The sequence below is a fragment of the Camponotus vicinus genome, unplaced genomic scaffold (genome assembly GCF_025532165.1).
Source record: "Camponotus vicinus isolate PSW18456_S1 unplaced genomic scaffold, iyCamVici1.0 SCAF_11, whole genome shotgun sequence".
In the NCBI taxonomy this organism is placed as follows: Eukaryota; Metazoa; Arthropoda; class Insecta; order Hymenoptera; family Formicidae; genus Camponotus; species Camponotus vicinus.
Window position 1 is genome coordinate 16,424,898 of NW_028141947.1, and position 24,159 is coordinate 16,449,056.

Genomic DNA, 24,159 nt, shown 5'->3' on the forward strand with positions numbered 1-24,159 from the left:
TAACCTCGCGCTCCCTCCCCCCTTCCCCTCTCCCTCCTGCCCCCGTTGCATTTCTATGCACCTTCTACTCGGCCGCATTTACGTAACTCGCAACCGCGAAAGAAAGTTTTCACCGCGCGGGGAGAGGTTAACATCCTCTTCTCTTCTCTCTCGGCTAATATTATCGCGACGCATTAATAAATCGAGAAAGGGATATGTTTTTTTTTTTCCTTCTTCTAATCGAGGAAGTCGCGCGTATCCCTCACGCGATTCAACAATACTAATTTGCAACAATATTAATAATATTGCTGCAATATTCTGTGCTGTATGGCTTGTCACTTTGCATCATTTGCATTTTTTTTTAGCCCCGAAAAAAAGCGACTAATTTTATAAAGTACGGTAGGTTTTTATCGACTCGAGCCAAGGTACAGACAGTGAACCGCGTAATCTTATCGATGGCAGACGAGAGCGACACGTCGGACGAGAGCTTGGATGCGGGAAGTGACAAGTTCGATCCGTTGAAAGCGTTGTATTCGCCTGAAACGCGACTAGTGTCCTCGGCGCCGACCTACGACAATGTTTCGAAATTCGAGGCCGTCTTGAAGGGCATCCACGTGTCGACGAAAGTGCGTATCCCGCCACGTGCTCGCGATATGTCAATATCTAACCCGCATCCGCGGGAGCCGACATCTCCGATAAATCAATCAATCGAAATGCAAAACGTGTTAAAATATGAAAAACTCGTGAGATTATTCAATGAATCATTAGAAGTCGAAATCAATATTTATAAAAAGCATAAAAGAGCCCGTGCAATAATCTAACCTCACATAACCTAATTTAATGCCGCGTAGACTTTGAGACTCGTTAAAGCTGAAACATGTAGAAACTAGGATACTTGAAACTTGGGTTTAGGAATAGATTCTATCCCTGAAAGCCGTTCAACTAAATCTGTAACGTGCAGGATACCTAGAATATATTCTAGTATCTTTGAGAGAGAGATCCCAGAAAGTTAGAAATTATATATAGAATCTCTCTGGAGATGAGTATTCGTTGTGTAAAATTTGCGTAATTCAGAATACATGTAATCCGAAAAATGTGTTTAATGGAATATAAAATTAGCACCTGTGTAATCAAGAATTGAGTCGTGAAATAAAATTTCTTCGTGGAATAAAAAGTCTGAAATCGTGAAATTTTTAATCGTAAAACGAGAGAAAAATAATTTCTCGGGGTCCTAATGAAAATAATGTCAAACGAGACTAGCGGCTCGATCGATTCTTGTGCATCTTCTATTTCTATTTCTATTTCAGAGTAGCAAATCGACCGTACCGGGACCATCCTCGAGGCGGAGATTTTTACCGCATCAAGGTAAGAAAATTCCGAGGGATCGCTCGAGTCTCAATTACTCGCAGTTTTCGCGCGTCTCGCGACAGATGGCGATCGCGTACAATCGCACAGCTCCTGGAGGGCTTCATTCATACAAGTTGGCGTCGCGATATCGAATTTCAATTAAGCCGTTGACATTAATAGCCGCAAATCCCCTTCCCTTATTATTGACACTTTCTCAATTGCTCTAATCAATCTGATTAATTTTGAAAAAATTGACACACAGGACTCTATCCACTGGAGCAGAAAAATAAAACGATACTAATATTTTTATGCAAAAAAAAATGATACTTCCGCTAAAAAACAGTTTACTCCAAATTTAGGGAAATCTGTCATCGAACTTGCGAATTCACGGGAGCTCATCGTATTCGAAAAATCGGATATCTCGCGATCGAGAGACCCCATACAGCAGAGACCATTGTTACATTGCAGTAATATTGCAGCAACATTGCAATATTGGATTGCGCTATAGGACTCGCGCAGATCTCGGGATGTGCGATTCTCCGGGGGAAGGACCCGCGTCGAAAATGAAATTTATCGTTCGTCGTCTTCGCGCCTACCAATGACTCGCTCGTCCATCACATCCGCCGGCTCTTCATATATTCCAGATACCGGCGCGCGCTTTATTTACGGCCTGACAAATACCACGAAGGTCGTCGCAACATTAGTCGGCGGCTGCATTAGTCGCGCGTGGAATTTGACCTCCGCGAAAGTGTGCGTCAATCGTTTTCTCGCGCTGCGAGAGACCGAGACCGTCGTCGGCGGCTTCCTATTGTTTCGTCTCTTCCACGGTTATATTTCCTTCTCGCGTACTTACACGCGCGATGTCTACAATGTCGAGTACTCTTGCCGGGAAAAAAAGAGAGAGAGAAAGAGGAAGAGGGCTGCACTTTCCTTCACCCTCTCTTCTTCTCTCTCTCGCTTTAACAAACATGCGAAAACGTTGCGAACCTTGCCTTCTTACGAATTACCTTGCGAATTCTAAGCGATGACTTAAATTTGCCCTTTCAAAATGATTTTATTTGTTTTAAGATCCACAAAACGAATTGCAAAAATATAACTTGTACGTTTAATAACGATTAAGCAAGACAATTTTAATCTTTAATGATTTGACACGCAAGAAACAATATTTTATTTATTTGGAAAGAATATTTTTTATATTGTGGTAACTTTATAAACGAGAGAATATTATTTCGAATTTATTTTATAGGACGAAATCCTGAGAGAGACATTTCGAGAAATTTTTCGGTCAACTTTTCCGATGAAGAGGAATTTTTTACGAGATTTCACCTAGAATCTAATTCGCATTTATTGTTGACATCTTATCTTCGCGCATTTTTAAATCTCGCTCATATTTTTCAATTGGTGAAAAACTTCTATTTTCGATATTTAAAATGCATCAAGAATACAGAAAATCACTGTAAATTTTTACAATAACAAAAAAGTTAAATGTGTATGGCCAGAAAATATTTTGATCGCGTTTAGAAAATAAGAGCGAAGAAAAAAGAAAGAGAGGAAGTATAATTTATTATCAATCTATGAACTTGTTTCATAAAAAGTTACGCGCTATGTAAGTACCATATAAGCACGTATTTTTTTCTTTCTTTGAAGTCTCTTTACATGTATCCGGGCTAATAGCACGGTAAAGAAAATTCGAAATAATATATTATCATTTATAAAGCCCAGAATATAAAAAGTATTTTCTCCGTATTCGCGCTAAATAAATAAAATATCGTTTCTTGCGTGTCAAATCATTAAAGATTAAAATTGTTCAATCATTATTAAACGCACGCACACAAGTCACATCATTGAAATTCACTTTTTCCGTTTACATCTTCAGAATCTTGGAAGGAAATTAACGCGATAATTGCTCCAACAAATCGAAAAGTTCCATCTCCTTGAGAAAATCTGATAATCATAATCATGGCCGATTCGCACGATTGATATTCATCGCAACGCAACGTGCTATAATAATAAAACGCTTCTTTCGTCGTTAGAGTTCCGATCAAATAACCGATTCCAGAAACGAAGATGGAAATGTAATCGATGCTTGAGATTATTGCACGGAAATGAGCGGCGCGTATGAGGGGGAGGGGGAGGAGGGAGATGATGCTGGACGGCACGCAAGTAGCGTCTTCTCGGCCCCGGATTCTCGCAACGCACACACCCCGGGGGGGAAGCATACATCTATTGGCCGGCGGCCAATTACACGAGGCAGCCGATAAATCACGGATCCCTGACCCAGTGCAGTTTTATATTTACCGACGACGTGGGGTGCGTGCGGAGAGGTGCACGATCACGCCAATTCTTTCTCTCTCTCTTTTATTATTCCACACCTCTATTCGAATCTTCCCTCGTCGTTTCCCTCCTTCCCTCGGTCGCGCAAAGAGAAGCAAAGGAAGCGCGAGACAGAGAGGGAGGGATGCCACCTCTCGAGGGGGTGGGGGAGGGGGGGCGCTGCGGTGGTCATGCGATTATGCGAGCGAGCGAGATGGGTGGTGGGCTGCTGTGTGTGCGTGTGTGTGTGTGCGCGCGCGAGCACGAGGGTGTACGTGTGTGTATGTAGAGAGGGGAGAGGGGGCAATAATGTGTGCGTGTACGTGTACGTAACGCGGCACTTGTTGCGCGCCCGGACGTCGACCTCTTGCGCTCAACTCGAGGCTCCGCGACGCGTCTAGGGATGCTCGCGATAATGTCCGATAGTGTCCGAATATCGATGCCTTTTGGCAACGACTGACTGTCCCCGAGTCATCTTGGATTCGGATTTCCAAAAGATGGAAATTAAGTCGCTCTATAATTTTTTTAATACAGTGCCTTTTTAAGATAGTCTCTTAAAATTAAAAAAATCCTCAAAATTATATTATAATAAAAAATCCTCAATATTACATTATAATAAAAACTATAATTTATATATTATAATTTATAATAATTTACATTATTATAAATAGTAATAAAATTATATTATAATCATTCGACCTAAAATATCGTTTCTTTTAGAAATCTTTAGAGAGAACATTTGAAGCTTGTATAATTTCAGAAACTCGTATCGAAAATATACATCCGACTTCCTACAATACACATGCAGCCTCTCTGTTAAAATCGTACTTGTATACATTTTACATAGTTATCTCCTCAGCAGCTTTGTACAATCGTCGAGGCTATTTTTCATCAGCATTTCGTCGCGATTGCTCTCGTCATCGATCGGCATACGGAATGCGCGCTCGCAAAGAGACGAAAAAGTGCGAGACATGTCGACGTTCGCGATACGAGGGGCAAAAAAAGATTCCGTCGCACTTGAGCATCGCTACGCGCCGCGCGTCGGACTGGCTGGCTTCTCTCCCTCTCTCTCTCTCCGTCTCTCTCGAGCGAGAAAACTTGGCGCGCCGCGGCGCAACCTCAAAAAGGTCGTTCGGCTTCCGGCGCTCTCGTTTACGGTCGCCTCTAAATCCGTGCACGAGCGAGCGAGAGCGTCGCGACGCGACGCGACACGCGCGTCTCGCGAGCGCATTTCGGAGGTCGACGATCACTCGGTGGTCGCGGCGAGAAAGAGCCCGTCGAAAGTCGCGCGCGGCGTTATCGAAGCCGATCGCGAACGCCAAAGACGGGGGGAGAGAGGGAGGGGGGAGGAGAGAGAGAGAGAGAGAGAATCTCGAGAGCGCACTTGTTGCGCCCGGACATCGACCTCGCTGCCGCGGCGAGCCTCTCCGCGCCGGCTTCGGGGCCCTCCTCGAACACGTTCCGCCGGAACCGCGATTTTTCCCAATCGCGGACACGCGCCGGCGAACGAGAACGCGGCGTGCGTGAGGCTAGAGGTGCCGCGATCCATCACGGCTACGCTATCGCGTCGGATATCGCGGGATTCTTGTTGGTTTATATCGTAGGCGTTGCTTCGTCAACGTTCCCTCTTTGTATCAGCCTACTTGGTACGGACAAGTATTCGGGCGACCGTGTCGCGTCCATCGATGGTTTGTGAAATTCGGAATTCGCGGATGAAACCTCGTCAAGATACCCAGAAAATTGCAGCAATATTGCGGCAACAATATTAAATATTGCTGCAATATTCTGTGCTGTATGGGTGATTCACAAAAATTCTAAATTTTCAAATATGAATGAGGCTCGATAGGATTTATATGGAATCGAGAATTTTTTTTTTCATGAAATCTGCGGGATTGAAGTTTATTTTAAAATCAGTACTTGTATTAAGATTCCCCTCCTCTTCTCTTCCGACTAGACCTCACCCGTGCATCTCGATCGAGTTTCAGCCTCTCGCGACCAAGTCTTCCCGACCTATCGTAACGTGACACACATATGACTGTGACACGAACGAAACGACGACGACGACGACGATGATGAGGAGAAGAAAAAGAGGTTCCTCCAAGTATCTTAGTATCCGGAAGCGAATTTCGCTCTCTAGCGGCAGACCGAGTCCGCCGACCAAGAACACGTACGTGCACACATGCACGCGTGTGCACGCGCCTACTCTCGCTTATGGCACCAACATGATGCGAGGCAACGACGGCAGCCGTTCGCCTCGAGTAACGGAATACTCGTCGATGTTTTCTCTCGGCGATTCTCTCGCGCGGTATTGCGCAACATTTGCGCGACAGCGCACGGCGAGCGCGCGCGCCTTTTTTCCCATATTCCACCCCCCTTTCCTTCCCCCTCGCCCGCCTCGCGCGCTCCTTTTTCACCGGTTCCCGCTCCCATTTGTCCACCGCTTCGAGACAGAGACAGCTCCTCGCTCGTCTCGGCTCATCAAGCTTCGCGGAAGAGGGAGAGGAGGTCCGCTTCGATCGCTTCCGGTTTCCCGCGCGCGCGAGATCGACTCCCGGGGGCTTCCCGCGGCTTCCCGAGTCCCTGTTCCGCGCGCCACCCGGTACAGTGGACGATCCAATTTCTCGGCACCGCGTTCGTGTGCATCGCCGTACCTCGACCTATCTCAACGTAACAGATGACTATCGAGCACGAGGCCGAATCGAGCGCTCCCGCCCTTTAAAATTTAGAATGTCACCGCATTTTACAGCCTCGTTTTACCGCCAGACTCGGAGAAACGTGATCGGATTCACCGATCTTGCTGCATTTCATACCTCAATCTCTTCTCTCGTCAACCATGTATTTGCAGAAAATTCTTACTTTTTTATCATTTCATAGTAATAGTCGAGACAAAAAAATTTATTCTCGTGGAAATATAAAATACTCTGTACTTATATATTTGCTTTACGTCGCGCACGTGGTTTTCATTATACTTTTACACTCTGGTAAAAATACGACGGCAATGAAACTCGATGCTTGGGCAAAGTCAGGAAAGATCGTTAAGATTCGCGAATGCTCGGGGAGACAAGAAGGAGAGATGATGCGGCCGAGATTATTCGCGGCGCAATTCGCCGAGGTTCGCGGGAAAGGTTTCCGCTGCGCCTTCGAGTATCTTACGATCGCGCGATAATTACGGTTCACCGGATCGCGTAAAAGACCGAGCTTAATAAGGACCGGTCGTAAAACGCGCGGGAGGCGAGAGAAAACAAGCAAGATTACGTGTCAATTACGGGAAGAGCAGCGTCCTCTGAACAGCTGACATCTGTCAAATTTGCGCGCGGACGCAAAGCGCGATCGCTTGTCGAAAGAAAAATTCGGAGACAGCAATTTCCGATCACCTGGCCGGATCGATTGATATCGGAAACCTGGGATCGATAGAATGACTTCTCCCCGCTGCCTCCCGCGCGCGTCATCCGACCTTCCCGGGGTAAGAGTGATTTCTCCTTTCTTCGATCGAGAAAGGCCAGGAAAGATTCGCTGGAGTCTCAACTTGTCTTCCTACAAACGCAATCTCCTCTCCTCGTCTTTTATTATTCGATTTATTTAATTATTCAACGTATATGCCAAGTATAAAAATGAAACTCAATCTATCTTTTCTGAGATTTTCAGTAGAGTTGAAAAGCTTCTCGTACATATGTGCAAGTTGAAAAAGATCGTCAATTCTTTTATTCATCAGGATTTAAAAAAATGTCAAAAGTGATTTGATTCCACATTTATTTAAAGACGACATAATAAAACTGCGCTACCAATTCAACATTGTAGAAATTTAAAACTGCAAGTGCTGTATAATAGAATCCTGATTAGATTCAAAGAAAAGGTAAACATTATTTTTTACCAGTAGATTATAATATTCTTTAGTTACACTAAGAGACAGTCTTTGAGAATTTTAATATAAATATCACGTTAAATTGTATATTTTCCATATTTTTTTATTATTAAGGGAAAATGTTAATTCGCTTTGCGTTACAAGTTTAACCAAAAGCTACGTTTAAAATATCCGAAAGATATCGCGTATTGGAAACATGTTGCTTTTTCCTCCATTTTTTTCTCTTTTATATCTCAATTGCCATTTTGACAGATGAAAAAAGAAACAATCTCGCCAAACTGTCGTAATCGTCCCTCGAAAACAAGTTTCGAATAATCACGTGACCATCAGTGACTTTCTTGGCTGTGAATATTCGCGAGAAGAGGAACATTGTGTGGATCGGAGGAGGAGAGGAGAGGAGAGGAGGGGAGGGGAGAGGAAGGGAACCGAAGGGCCTCGTCGCAAAAGTAACAGTACCTACGGCTAGTTGGCGTAAAGCAAAGTGCGCGGCGAGCCAGCTAGCGCACTTTTCGTCGTGTTCAAGTATACCGTGTGGCCTGCAAAATCAGGCACTTTCTCTCGATTACAAATATCTCGAGAAATTTAGACAATCTTTTAGCGATAATTTAATCAGATTTCATGTTTCTCCAAACGCAGCACGTTCTATGACTTTACACACAAAATAATAATTTGGCAGTCGCGTTTCAGATTCGAATCCTGCGACCAGAAAACTCTAGAAAGATTACTATCGAGTCAAGTTTCCTCCGAGAGGGAATTGAAAATTCATATCATCGTCGTCGGATCTCGACGATCCAACCTGCATTTCTCCTACTTTGGCCCATTAATGTCTCTCATTGTAGAGTACATACTGGGACGTTACGTACGGGACACCCCGTATATTCGCGGGCGACGTATATACGCAACGGCGGAGCGCGCGACCGTGTGCGATCTCGCAGAAATGTGTGCGCGCGCCCGTGTACGTGTATATATATGCGGAGAGGTCTGGTGGCTGCTCGCCTGCCTGCCTGCCTGCCTGCCACGGCTCTCGGGTGCGCTGCCCGACAGGACGTTGAACCCAGCGCGACTCAACCTGGGGATCATCCGCGGGTACAAGCCACGCCGCTACTCGGCACCGCGAACTCCCGCCAATCTTCCCCGCGATATTTCATCCGCCGCTTTCGACAGGAAAGAGGGGCCCCGGCCCCTCGTCCTCCCCCGCTCCCCCGATGGAGCAGCCGTCAGTACCCACCTGCGACCCAGGTTGACTCCTCGGACCGGGCGGCTCGCCTCTTTGGACCCGAACTGCTGCTTCGCACGCATCGCGCGCGAACATTTTCGCAGGTGAACAACACGCGAGACACGACACGTCCTACAGATGTTCGCGGGGCCCTTTTTGCGCGCGTCGCAAACGCGATCGAGAGGCCGGAAAATCTCGAGCGCGCACGTTTAGTCGCTGACCAAGAGAGAGAATCTCTCCTATAACGCGTGTTCGATAAATAAAAGAGAAAAGTCTGCAAATGTGTGCGTTAAAATAATATGTATCTGCCAAAACTCTTAATTGAATTCTCTTGTGTAATTATCAAAGTTGCAACACGTTGAACACCTTGGTATATAATTTAATCTTTATTTATATTAAATTTTTTTCTCTCTCGAAATCAAACAAACACCAAGATTGCATCTCTAAAACTTGATTTGCCAAAACCACTTTTTTTCTTTTCATTCACTTATCGCGAAAAAATCTAATAAATTGCAGATGCAGTGCCTTTTAACTTCCTGTAGATTGAGAATAAAGGTAAAAGGAATATATAAGTATATAAAAAATATTCCACCTTGTATGCAATAAAATGTTAATTTAATAAAAAAATATTCCTAAAAATAATTTACAATTTTTTTTAACTTCTTGTAGACTGAGAATATTCTTTACTCTCCGCAAAGTTTTTCAGCGAAAAATAAGTCTTAAATTAACCAATGATACTTTGACCAAAATATGGAGTTATTTTTTCGTAAAAAATAATATTGAAAGAAATAATTTAATTTTAAGCCCTTCTATTTACATAACTTTATATTCTCTCTCTTCACAAGTTACATTATTTTAATTTTTAAATAATTTCAAGCAGAGCTCGAAAATGAAACGGGATCTTTTATTTACTGAAATAAAATCTAATTTTAAAGCACTCTTACGTACATTACACGTGTGTTTTATCGACATTTCGTATAAATGTAACATTGGATATTAAAACGTCAATAAATGTGACAAATCGAATAAATTATTTACCTCGTTTGTATCTGATGAGAAATTGTGGTGATTATTAACGTCGGTGACAGAATTCCAATTTGCCTAGTGTTTCAAAATTTTCACGTTTCCTCTCTCTGTGTGTATGTAAACTTTATAATAATCCGACGGAAATTGGATTTCGTTCGACTTGAAGGTGTATTGCAAACTGCGATCGCAAACTAATACGATTCGAGAGCGAGGCTCGCCAAAATATGTTTCATCGATATGTTTGCGCAATTTGAATATCAATAACCATGTGTCTTTTCAAAGAACAGATAACAATGTAAATCATATACAAACAGGAAGGATCCTGTCCTTATACGTTTCGTAAATCATTAACATCCAATATTAATTGCTGATGTTTCGCGCAATGACATTTCGCGAAGGTCGCATTTATTGTGAAAATGAGCTTTGCGTAAATTATAATAATACGATTTTGAAAGCGGCGACCCCTTCTTTTTCATCTGGAAGAAATTCGCGAAGGACTACTTGTTTCAAAATCGATATTACATGGGCGAGAAATCAGTATCCTTGTAATCACGAGTATGAATTTTAATAACGGCCTCGCGATATTTTTCAATCCACGTCGCAACCAAAATATTCGCGATATAAATATTATGCGCTTGAAACTTGAATACGTTAAAAGATTTAACAAGTGATCAAGAACAATGTAACGTATGCTCTGTTGCCTTTTCCACTTAAAATAATATAAATATCGTTCGCTTTTAATTGATGTTTTATAATGATGAAATTGGACACGTTACAGCATTCAGGCTTTACGACCTTCTAATTCCAAAAATTATTTGCACAATATTGAGAGAAATTGTTGGTAAATTTGTGTTCCTTAATAAGAACATAATCAAATAAAAGTAAACTTGAAAAATTTAACAATATATATATTAAATAGTATGAATCAGCGCACATGAATTATGTATCATACATGATACATATCCTTGTTAAAAAAAACACAATAAACTCCACTTTTGAAATAAAAAGCAATCAAAATTTATATTGTACAATATTAGACACATTCTTCAGGCTTGATTTCTCAAAACCTCTCCTAATCACGACCAATCCGTCTAATCCGACCAATTCGTATTTCTTCGCGTTGATAAACCGTCTTGGACGATCCAGCAAAAAATCGCGATTGTCGAACACCCTGTAGATACGAGCTAGTCCGAGCATCCGCCGTCTTAAGGGGTTAACGAACGTGCGGTAGAGGAGATACGGAACACACGGCGGACACCTACGTGGCTCACCCTACCCAGAAGAAGGGGCGATAAAGTCACCGTTTCGCGTTCCTCCCCTCGCGGCCGCGCGCGGTTGCGATCCTAACGGTTCCCTGCACGCGGTTCACGCAAACGTGAACGTTCTCTCCGGGCGCTATCTTCCGCGGCGAAGGAGAGCTCGCGTAAGAACGGAGGAAAAACAGCCGGAAGGTCCAAGGTAGACGCGAGTGCGCTTGTTCCTCCGCCTCCTTCTCGATTCTCTCTCTCCGAGATGAGCCCGATTTATCTATCGCTACAGATGAAATGAAGCGTTCCCTCTTCATTTAGCGATAAATTATTCTTCCGTTCTTTCCGTTTAACGACAAGATGTCTCGGAATACGCATCGCGGAACGCGCTCGGTTTCCGCTTCCTCCGGGAAGATCAATCGTGAAAGATTCGCGTCTAGGATCACGGATAATCTCGGAAGCGACTGTTTTCTAGCATTGCTATCTGATGAGGAAATAATCGTCGCTCGTGACGCGATCGTTGGCGACTTAATTAACGGGCGAGCGTGAAACGCTTCGAGAGATCCTCCTGTTGCGGCGCAATTGGATCGCGGTGATAGTGAAAGTGCACGCGGAAAGGAACAAAGAAAGGTGGAAAAGAAGCGGAGCGAGCGGCCTTTAGGTGGCATGAAAGTTATCGGAGAAAGCCAATTGGCACCGTCTATCTCGCTCTATGCATCGCTCTCTCGCCAAGTCGGCGAATGTCGAGCGTCGCGTGCGCGCGAGTGCGCGCGCGCGCGCGCGGAGAAAATAAGTGCACTCGCCGCGTCGAGGCTTTTACGTAACTTCGCGCGACGACGTCAGGACCGGCTCCGCCGAGACTTCTCCCCCCTCTCCAGCCCCCCGATCGCAAAGTTAGATCGACGCTCTTGCAGGGCGTTTCAAAGTTTAACGATCAAATTTTGTCGGCACGTTTTATGAAAATAAAGAATAGAAAAAATAGAAATAAAATGTAAATAAAAATATATGATGTATAAACTATTGCATAAACTGTATAAAAATATTATTTAAATGTATATAAATATTATATATAAATTATATAAATATTATATAAAATGTATATAAATATTATATAAATGTATATAAATATTATATAACAAATATATTGTTATTAGGACCGGAAACACCTTAAAAAAGTTTATAACGTAGGTATTAAACGCGAATAGAGGATTGTTAATATGTTTCGATTAGATAAGAGTGAGTCGACGATGTTTATCTAATCTGTTTACCGATTGTTTGATCCCTGAGATCACCAGATTATCTTACACAACTGGACTTTTCTGTAGAAAACGATAATGTACCATATCGAAAATGATAGTGTACTGTACAAAAATATAGATTCGACAGAAATGATAGGCAGGATCAATGATGCGTTCATTAAAACAAAATAGATATAAAATTAGAGTATGTTAATTTCAATCTCCAGCAATGTCAATCTTGCACTAGAAACGAGAAACGATATTTAGAAATGGAAAATTAAATAAACTTCTTTTTTTCAATATAATATAATAAATTATTTTTGAATCTATATTTATATAACATTGTTTTTATTTCTTATAAAATTTACTGGCAAAGTTTGGTCGTTTAATTTGTAAAAATACCTTGTATATTGTGTCACACTTTTGAAGAAAATTCAGAAATTTAGAACTCAGCTTTCGAGAGAATTGAGATATTAGTGTTTTTTCATTTAAAATCTCCAGGAAAGGATAATCGCGAAGATTGAAAACAAACGAGTTAAGCTTCAGGGATATAAATAGATATGGAAGAACATGATTCCTCAATCAATTTATTTTTTCTTAAAATTTTTTTAACTCATGCATCAGAAAGATAAATTTGCAAACGATAATATTGTTATAACGACGACTATTTTAACTCAATTATAAGAAAACACAAGTATCAAGTATACAATTATTATTAATACGTGAACTACGAAGAAAAATGGCGAAGAAAAATACACGATGCGATAAAAAATTAAAGCAAGAAACTCGTTAATTTTTAAATTATTATTTTTTCGATACCGAGTTAAATTGTAATTACACTTGTCACGTGTGTCTCGTTGATTTACGTCAGCGAGAAGGAAAAGCTTCGCATCACCGCGTATAAGTACATACGCGGATACAACGGCGTGGTTAATGAAGCTCTCGTGACCGCGTAAAGTCTCTCCCTCACGGCAAAAAAAAAGGAGCAAGAAATGGAGGAACAAACGACGCGAACGCGATGCTATCGGCTCTCCGCTCCTCGCGCGATGATTTGTCGAGCGAGTCCGCGAGACACGAAAGAGCCGCATAAATTCTTATTAGCGCGGTGTTGCAGCGACTCGTAAAAGTCCATCGTCGTAACCTGGCCGGCTCGAGACTCTGAATAGCTTCCCGGGACTATTCAAGTGTGGTATAACTCGCAGTGCGATACAGTTACTCATTATATTTATTATTAATAATGTGTAGGGGGAGTTGAGCAAGATAGAGTGCATTTTTTTGCTTTATATCGCGCCGAGTACTTTTACCTTTGATACTTTACTACAAGTATCGATCGGACCTCATATATTTATTTTTATCATACATATTAATTATTAATATACGTGCATGTTGTAAAAAAAGGATATATTGATCCATTAAGGTTTTTATTTTTATTTCTTTTAAATTTAATTTAATATGGAAATGATTTTAATATGAGATGGATTCAAGAAGCAATATTCCAATCCTATGATCCAATCCTGTGATTTTTTTTATTAGATGTACGAAAAAGCGACTTGCGATTCATGATTGAATAATTAAGCTTGATATCGTGATTAAAATTCGATATTCTGAAACCAACTCAAAAGTGAAGAAATTCCCTTTTTAATTCAATTAATCTTGTCTAACATTAACAATAAATTACTCGGAAATTTTTAATCATACATATATATGTATGAAATTAAATAGGTTTTATATACGTATATTTTCCCTAGGAATATTAATAAAAATATCCAAATTGATTGACTGTTTGCAGAACCAGTGCTCCGTAAAAGACACGAATTGAAGAATGTACTTACAAAAATGCAAAATACCATTGGTCCACTAGGAATGCTTCACGGATGCATGGAGAACAAAATTCGGATTAGGGTAGGTCACACCGATCTTTTTTATAAAAGATCCATTTATATTTATAATCATATGTAAAAAAAGTGCAGATGATTCTTAAGATGCAAATTTCCACATTTTATATATTTTTCAATAATTTTGTATTAAAAACTAATCTTTTCTCTGTTCCAAAGAATCCTTCAAAAAATTATGTTAAAAATTTGTTATACCTGAGAAATTATAATAACAATAATAATTTGAAAGCTTGCATCGTTTTTCAATTTTTTGCACACTTTTGCATTTTTTTAAACAAAGTACTGTTTTTAAATACTATCAGTCTTAAAATAAATATTGTTCATCGCGAATCCCTAACTTTTCCTAATGAAAACTTTTCCTTCCCTAATCTTTTATATCATTGCCGAGAATAAAAAAGCAATCCTAAAAATGGTCGCGTCGTCTCCCCCGTACTTTTCTTCCCCTTCGACCCCCGGTGTTATGCGTGCAGGCATACATGGCTGACACACTTTCCCAGTCGAGTGACATGTACGCGAACCCTTCGCGGGGGTGCTGGAAGGGCGACGAGATCCTCCCTTCGCCGAGTGTCGCGACTCGACGGAGGAGGGAAAAGCCCTCGGGTCAACACTCGTAACCATGGCGACCAAACGGGCGTTCTCGTCGTCTTTACTTACGTGTGTCCCTGAGATACCGTCATCGTGCGACAAACAATTCGACGCGAGACAATATCGCGGCCGCCAAAAAGGGTCACCCTAAAACTCACTCCTTACAACATAACACGATTAACCTTCTTAAGAGAGCACAATTCAAAGCTCGAGTACATTTTTCCGAAAATTATTGACTCGTTGCAGGTGAAATCTTGCAAAATTCCGACAGATTTTTAATTAATGGGAGAAAAATTAATTAGTAAAACTTTCCCTTTATATGCGTTATTTTCGTTTTCCCGGGATGATTCTGAAGCTGCCATAAGTACGATGCTTTATATGTACATCTCAATACGATTTCTCGAAAATTAATATTTTATGATTATAATTTTGATATTTCTCGAAAATTAATATTTTATGATTACAATTTTGATATTTCGTTTTCCCGATATAATTTTGAAGCTGCCATAAGTACGATGCTTTACATGTGCAACTCAATACGATTTCTCGAAAATTAATATTTTATGATTATAATTTTGATATTTTTTGAAAATGATGAGATCGATATTTTCTCGAAAACAGGATAATTTTTAGATATCTGGTGCAATCTAATTTTATATTTGACAATACATTCGGAACATCTTTGAAATCCGGAAGCGAACGCATATAACTGTGGAAAGTCGCGGCCGTGCGATGGGCACGCTGATAAATCATCATCATACTTATCTAATCGCGCCCGTGATGATTTCCCGCGGCGCTGCGCGCTTAATGATTGCCGCCTCGCGTTAAGGACGGTTAATAATAGGACAATGAGACGGCATAATGGAAAATAAAAGTCAAATTGATTTAATTAGGCTCTCTTCCTGCGGAAGCGCTCCGCATCGGATATCTTCAACGAGGAGAATGGAGTTTTCGATTAGTCTCCTTCCGCGAACGAAACCGAACCTAAATTAATCGCAATCATCAACTTTCGTCGTCGTCTCTTTGAGATTCTCCTCGAATCGCTATCCTCCGTCGATAGATCCTAATCTTTCGCGACCTTCGAACGTATCCGGAAAGAAGATTTTTATCTTCGGCTTAGATCGATTACTCGGCCTTCGACTCTTCAAATTGCTGAGGAAAGCACACAATTGTTATTCTTTTTTTTTTTTAATCATCAAGTCATTCGAACTCATCTCACGGACGAGTGCGTTGGGAAAAAATCACGATGTTTGATTACGTTGATCAAACAATTGGATGATTAATGTCCTCGAGATTTATTATTCTCATATACGCTAAGGAAAAATGAATTACATTTAACAGCTTTGTGCTTTTATTTCGAAAAATAAATTTTACGCAACAGTAAAACTGTTAAAAGGATGAGTGAAACGAATTTGTAGATATTGTATATAATTTTGACAAAAGTTTGCGAAAGAATTTAGAATTTAATCGACTCGATAATCCTGAACAATTAAATCAGTTTTGCATTACTTGCACAGTTTTCCGGTCTAATTAAATCCACGTGTTACATTGACGTTTCTACCTGAATCGCCCTCGATAATCTCATTGCCGCGATCTTTCGATCGCGACGAAATCCTTGGATCCACGGTCAAGAAAAGCCTGACACATCAAGCGCGCAAAATTGCTGCAGTTCCGAAGCAATGACAAGTTCTAATCCCTACATTCTTTCTACGATTTATCATACCCGTAAGTGACGATTAAATCGATGTTCCGAGATATATTTTCATATTCCAATAATTAATAGTTTCATTAAAAATTTAATAAAATTATTTCGATGAGATAAGACATATTAGACTAAGATTATTTTACAAAAACGTAGAAAGATCGACGAATAACGGGCAAGTCATGTCATCTTGGAACTCAGCAAGGACCAAATTCCTCGTCGGCGATCTTGAGGAGTTCTGGGATCGATTTCCGCTAATTCGTAGACGTCGACGACATTCATTCAATAGCTCGCGATGACACATAGTCCGTGAGACTCTCAATTGGTTTTCATTACGACAAAGCCGACCGTACATACGTCTTCGAAAGGCATTGAAGGGGGCCTTGCCTCGTCGATCCGCACTTCCGCGTATTAGACCGCTATATTGTCTCCTGCAACCACATCTATGCGACAAGCAACGCGTTTTCTCAATATATAATAACACGAATCCTTAATAACCGGCGCGATATTTAATAATAGATAAATTTTAATTAATAATAAATTAATTAATAATAATTTTTAATAAATTTTTAATAAATAATAATTTTTAATTAATAATAAATTAATTAATAATAACTTTTAATTAATAATAAATAAATTGTAAATTAATAATATTGTCTATTGTCCACAATAAACATTGCTAAATTATATAGTTTCTTGATTCGACGATACAATCTGAATTTTCCAAGCAAATCCCAATTTAGGCCGAACAAACATCGAAAGTCAAGTTTTTTTAATAGAATATAAAGACAAATTATCGAAATTAACTTAAAATTGAAAAAGATCAAAAGTAGTATTTAGTTGTACAGCTTTATACTATTAAATTTACTGGTAATATTAATAATCATTGTAAGCGTTGAAAGAGAGTAACTAATTATATTTACATGTATTTGAATCATATCATTAGTTAGAAGTCGCACAGAAGTTTAATAAATGCATCACACGTTTCATATATATATGATAAGATATAAAAAAGAAATAGACTGATTCTACCGCAATTTGCATAAATACTTTATTGAATATATAAAAAGTCGCAATGATGCAAAAGAATCCTTTTCCCCTTCCCCGATCACGCTCTTTTGCAGATTCATTTACGTGACCTACACACATGATTCATATGAAAATATATCATCGATCTAATTATAAGTGATATGCCTTGAATTTGATGAGTCAGGTAGAAACAATTTATCATAGAAAAATCAGGCAAATGCTTCTTGACTTTTATTCCCTGTTAACAACGTTTGCTTTATTTTGTCTACGCGATTCACATTCGATTCTACTACTTTCTCGTTTCGATATGGTAATCGAAAGTGAAGAAAGAATGCCAATCGCGCCGTCTCTTCTCGTCGCAGTGCGCGGCTTTACCTGGAAGAAACGAGTCGCACGTAACACTCGGGGACTCGTCGCGATTCTAAAAGGAATAATCGGTCGTTCTTTGTCGAAGGTCTACACCAGGAACGCGCGCGGCATAAGGGGACACGTGGAGGCATACGTGGTCGCCTTCGATAAGCACTGGAACCTCGCGCTGGAGGACTGCTACGAGGTTTGGTCCCGCAAAGTCAAGAGGAAAGCGCCCGTTCTCGGTACGATCATCCCATTAAAGTTTCGAATAATCCATCAAGGGTCATAATCACATTATACGAGGGGTCAACCACTACTCAAAAAATGTACAGTGATTGCCATTTTTGGCAATACATTTTATTGCTAACATTGCCATTATACTGCTCTTGTATTGTTAATAATGTTTTTGTATTGTTGGTATTTATTTTATTGTCAATATTATTTTTTATTGTCAATATTGCAGAATTAAAAAGTTTTTCTAATGCATATTACTTTTTTTTTATATTGCTAGTATTATTTCAATACATATTTTTCTAAAACATGTATTTCCTAAAATTATATTTACTGTACTGCTGCAATATATTTCTAACGAAATGTACAATGATTGCCATAGTGGTTGACCTCTCGTTATACATTAAAGACTTTTAATTAAATTACGCGCGATTGTTTTTATTTTCTGCATAGAAAACTTCACGTTGATACGCAGAAATCATTAATTAGAGATAATTTATCTATATGGAGTTTTTTGTAGAACATCATTATGAAAATTATTTTATTTTCGTAATATCGAATTTTTTTTCGATATGATGAGACGTTTGCCGTTAATGGATTAGGAGAAATGTTATTACTCATAAAATCGATCATTATGCATATAAGTGACCCACATTTTCACGTTGCAATTAAAACTTTGAACAATTAAGAATCGATTATTCTTTATCAAATATATCGAAATATTTATTTATATTTTTCACGTTGCAATTAAAACTTTGAACAATTAAGAATCGATTATTCTTTATCAAATATATCGAAATATTTATCGAACAATAAGTTTTCTTTGAACAATTAAGAATCGATTATTCTTTATCAAATATATCGAAATATTTCATTAATTACGAGAAAGTTAATTTAAAAAATTTTACGAATTAAGTTGTAAAAATAAATAATAATATCCTTAATAATAGCTTTCATATAATTTCGAATAAATTTTTTTCAACAGAATTTATGTACAATTCTGTTGAATTTAATACTTATTATAAAAAGATGAAATATAACATGACATCAACTCTAGTTTCTGTTACATTGTTTCGTGATTGCTCATTCTTACAATTATAATAATTTATTCCGACTAATATAACTATAATGGAAGTGACTATAACAATCTTGTTATGTGTTTTATGTAATAGTCATATATTAATGTAAAATATATTTCATGTTTTCAGAATAATCTAATGCATATTAACTCGATATTGACTTTGATACTTGATTGTTGAGATTACACATAGAGTTATAATCTTCACAATTATTACATAAAACGCTTGTAGAGTTTAAATGATATTTTTTAATCTGTATTTTTTCAAGGATGAAACAGACAAAATAAAATTAGTGTGTATCTTTTTTCATACGATACGATTAAATCTGTTTTCAAAAACTTTCAGGAGAAAAAAAATGTAAAAATATATATCGCGAAATTTTCAAAATGATACGAATATAACGATATGTTATCGAAACGATATTTTTTATTTTTATCCGAAAGAAATGTGCAATTTTGATATAAGTATCAGATTCGGAAAGGAGTCGGCCGATTGATTATCCTTCCTCCTTCTCAAAGTTTTTAGAATTATTTCTTTTTTATCATTATTTTTTCTTATACACATATATACTATACTGACTTCTGTAGTCCTTTATATTTTTATTTTGAATCTCGTTTGTACTGAGTGTTAGTCTGAATCTTTATCATTTAATCAACTAACATGATTAAATTTTGCCGAAAGGTATCAGATTAGCTCGATTCAAAGTAAATATCTTATCAAGAGTAAAATGCAAAGTGTAAATTATTCTTAGAATCTTCTCAAAAATACTACTTACGCAGGATTTTTATATAACATTTGTAACATAATTTATTTACAAAATATCCGTCTACAATATATGCTTTATATACCTAGAGAAAAGGAAGAGATCAAAAATTGAAGATGTAATAAATACGCAAAACTTGAAGATGCAATATTTCATCTATTCCTTCGACTCAAGGAGCCAATTTTTTCACGACCCTCGGGGATCGCCGCCTTTTTACGAGAGAATAACATTTTACTCGCGACAAGACCGATTCACTTTTAATCCATGGGATATCTCGTTCCTCTCGCCGCGCGAATCGATAGAGTTTAACGAACCCTGAGAGCGCGCGCGCGTGTGATCCGCTCGTCTTTATTTACACCGCGCGGCAAAAGGGCGGTAGCCGAGAGCGGAGAGCAGAAGAGAAGGAAGGGTCGTCGTATCGCGCGCGCGATGGGGGATAATATATCCCACTAAGGTCGCCGCCGCTTTGCGGCAGGAGCAAGGACCGACCTTGACTACATTATAGTGGTCGCCGCGCGCGCGTTCGATACGCGCCTTCGAGAAGGAGAGCCCCCCGCGCTCGACGTAAAAGCGGGAGGGGGAGGGGGGGTGCCCTCTCGCGTGCGCGCTTCCGCGCTCGTGTTCCTTCTCTCCTCTTACATCTTTCTCCGGCGCGCTTCTCCTTCTTCTCTCTCCCTTTTCTTTGCCTCCGACTTTGCTTCCGTCTCTCTCTCTCTCCCACTTTGCGTCGACTCCCACGCGACGCTTCCCCTATGCTCCTTCGCGTCTGGCCTAACAATTTTCCTCTTCCTCTTCCCTTTTTTCTCTTCTCTTTGCCACGTGCCCTCCAACCTTCGCCTTCTCGTTTTCATTCATTCGCACCGGCCGTGTCAAACATGCCAACTTTTGTATCAAACGTTTCGTTTGTATGTACAAGAAATTAGAAATTTGCCGGCTCTTTAATCCGTAGATAGGAAGAATCGAAAAGTAACCGATACATGAGATGAAACTGATATTTTGTTTATAAGCGAAATGACACCCGGAAAAATTTTTAATCTTAAATATTCAAACAAAATTTTCCATTTAACGAAAATGATTGCTACTATCTGCCAACACTTACTCAGGGGTAAATATTGTAATTTCAATTTTTTTAAGAAATTCCAATTAAAATGTTATCCGCTGGATAAATTTTTTTCTCAACTTCTTTAAAAATGTGGTCTAATTTTGCAAACAAATTAGAGTTTTTTTTAATAATTCTCTGGATTACGTATCGTATGCGTTTATGTTTTTTGAAGAAATCGCCAAAATGGCTATCAACACTATTCAAAATCTAACAATTTGTGTCAGATACATCTGGCATTTACCATCATATGTATAGATGCATTTCTTGTCAACGCATCTCGAGGTTCGGATTTTGATTAATGATTTGATCAAATAATCGGATTACATTAATAAAAGAATACGATATTTAGGGTTAATTTAACGAAAGTACTTTGATAAAAATTTGAACGTGCGCGATTATATCGATCTTGCTTATCGTATACACGATATATACGATTCACAATACATGCGAGATACTCGATGATTGTTTTTCCGACGTCAAAACAAGAATGAATAAACAATTAATCTCTTCAGCAACAACATGATGCATATAAAAAATACTTTCAAAAACATATACTTGGATTGCACTTTAAATAAAATGTCTGCAACATGTCTACCTTGAAATTATTTTAATAATGATAAAGTCGACTCATAAAAAATATCATAAATCTCGTAATAAATAAATAAGCGCTTCTGTAATATTACGAGATTTATATAATTCAAAAAATATATCAAATTGCAAAGATTTATAAGAAAATTCTCTTTTAACCACATGTTTTATTTCATCTGACGATGACGCAATCAAAGAAACATTTCTCTATAAACGTAAAGCTTTATATTTTCTTCTCAATTAGATCTCTTCCCGAAACCTAGGATTGAGGGTTAATTTATCTCTTCGCTTAATTTAAATTAATTTAAACAAATTATCTCTGGAGGATGTTAAATGAAGAAAGGTGCGATGACGTATTGCGTGGTAACGTGAGGAAACACGTGGCAAACGGCCCAAACTCTTTCCTACGTCGTCGCGTTTATGGCGATCTAAAAAACGACGCCACGGGCGGCGCTCGTATACTTTGCTCTCTTTTTCTCTTTTAGCGCGCCGAGTTCAGGGTTAGTTGGCCTACTGACGTACTTCGGGATATCGCGAAGGGTCGCGGAGGTCGTTGATACGACGTAGCAGGGAGGGAGGGTGGAGGGACGGGCGACCTTGGAGAACAACCTATAGGATCGATGTACACGTGTCCTGTTGGCTCCTCGTGCTTGCCTTTCTGCCACCAGCCCCCTTCCGACCCTCTCGTGGTCCTTCCGTTTCCTCCGTCCCCCGCAATCTCCCTCCCCCCTCCCCCCTCCTGCCGCCTTCACGGTCCACGCACACTTTTGCGGGCACGTGCTGGCATATAAACAACCTTCCCAGACTTTCCTCGTGACCCCAGTGACATTTTCTTCTCGTGCTTTTCCACAACATCAAATACGCACTTCCGACAACATTTCTGGTAATATCCGTCATATTCCAAACTTGAAACTTTTATCAGAAATTGCTTATGCAGTGGACGATAAACTCGTTATTGAGAGGTGCTGAGTTTTAAATTATCGAAAAAAAAAGTTTATTATACAATGTTTTGAACATTTGCAATTAAAAATTAATGTTCAATTCTCAATTTGTAATATCATATTTAACATCAATTTTGGAAGTCTTATTAGACTGCCCTGAAAATATGATCATCTATTTACATTTTCAGGGATTTATGGAAAAAATGAAAACACTGATGGGAAATTATGAGCTCTTAACGATACATATACCTGACAAAATGATAAACACATTTTTATCATGCAATAAACAATCAGAATTTGATTGAAATTAAATTGAAATGCATTACGATTGTCGTTATTTTTCTGAGTAAACTGGCAACAATTTATTCGCATTTGCATATTGAATTTCTACAGTAGTTGTCCCGTTAGCTAAGAGAAAGAATTATACATCATATCGGAAATACATATCGCGAGGACTCGACATTGCATTTTTGATTCAGGTGCTGATGCAGTCAAGGTAGAGGCGGCAGCAAACGGTATCCCTAAAACGGTGATAAGGAAGGAGCGAAAGATGGAGACCTTGGAGAGACACGTGCCACAGATGCTGCTGAGGGGAGAGCAAGTCGCTATAATCGTCAAAATCAATTGACCATCGCCTTAAGGGCTGTTCCAAGCACGTGCACTCAATTGTGTAGCTAATACAACGATAGTTTTTCTGTCATCCATCATCCGTTATTTATTTAACGAAATAAATAATTAAAGTATTACGAGTATTGTGTGAAAATGTTTCATGATAAAAAGTTCATTCGCTTGGAATCCTCTGAAAAGTGTACAACGATTTTCTCATCTCGAAATATAATAATTGAATAGCAAACATTTGATCTGCGTAACCGAAATTTTCACTCGAGTTTTTAACTCCTCGCTTCCTCTTTTTCCGATACACTACTATATGTTTATATAATATTTTTAATAAAAAAATTGTTACATTTTTCAAAAATACACATCATAAAATTTCACGTTCCCATTTCTCTTCCTGCTATAATTAATTTTCAATAACACCCATGTACAGAGAAATATCGTATGCATTACATTATTACACGTGATTACGTCAAGGAATTTCGCGCCCTTGAAATTATACGAAGAATCAAAACCTGGAGGACACCTGGAGACTTTCTCGCAACGCGGATATAAGGATGTAATTCGCAAGAGTGAAAAAAAGGGAAAAGAAAGGAACGTCGAGATGAAAAAAAGAACGAGGAGGAAGAGATCAATCTGCATAGTCGACGCGGCCTTCGGGCGGAGTAAGAGCCGATAAAGAATCCGCTCTAATCCGCGGTGCGAGCATCGAACGAGGAAGTCGAAGGCGGCGAAGAAAGTTAATTCGCGATTGTCCGGCGTCGCGCCTTTCCACCGTGACTAACTCACGCACCGCGACGAGGGACTGGTTTTTCCCTTCTAGCGCTCGTCGCCCTCGTAAATGTCCCCTTCCCCTCGCCCCTCGCCCCTCAGTGGAATGAAGTGGAATGCGTGTCGCGAGGAATAAGAAAGTCGATGGTTGAATTACGGTACCGAAGAGACGTGCCTCGTCGACGGACGAATGAAAACGGCACGTCGTGGATGATTAATATTCGTTGTTCGCAATTACCGAGAAGGGGGGAGGATCGATACTCCTCGTCCTCGAATTAA

At 39.4% G+C, this 24,159-nt stretch overlaps 2 protein-coding genes across 7 annotated transcripts in view; one reads left to right on the top strand and one right to left on the bottom strand.

Moving 5' to 3' along the window:
• Window positions 1–24,159, bottom strand: part of Eip74ef (Ecdysone-induced protein E74) — a 178,843-nt gene that overhangs the window by 122,658 nt on the left and 32,026 nt on the right. Inside the window, exon 1 of one of the 6 annotated variants that reach the window (XM_083082314.1) lies at window positions 9,756–9,854. The exons of the other annotated variants lie outside the window; for them this stretch is intronic. The gene's annotated coding sequence lies outside the window, so the exon portion shown is untranslated. Of the gene's footprint in view, window positions 1–9,755; window positions 9,855–24,159 lie in introns of those variants that run through there. 6 annotated transcript variants of the gene reach the window in all.
• On the top strand, window positions 378–23,240 carry Lsm11 (U6 snRNA-associated Sm-like protein LSm11). The gene is made up of 5 exons (XM_083082319.1): window positions 378–605; window positions 1,287–1,344; window positions 14,018–14,130; window positions 17,894–18,032; window positions 22,974–23,240. The coding sequence occupies exons 1-5, from the start codon at window positions 435–437 to the stop codon at window positions 23,120–23,122; spliced, it is 630 nt and encodes a 209-aa protein (XP_082938445.1). The 5' UTR covers window positions 378–434; the 3' UTR covers window positions 23,123–23,240.

Coding starts and splice junctions, on each gene's coding strand:
- Lsm11 (XM_083082319.1), top strand. CDS start 435: ATGGCAGACGAGAGCGACACGTCGGACGAGAGCTTGGATGCGGGAAGT. Junction 606..1,286: donor GCATCCACGTGTCGACGAAA/GTGCGTATCCCG, acceptor TTTCTATTTCAG/AGTAGCAAATCGACCGTACC. Junction 14,131..17,893: donor AGAACAAAATTCGGATTAGG/GTAGGTCACACC, acceptor TCTTTGTCGAAG/GTCTACACCAGGAACGCGCG.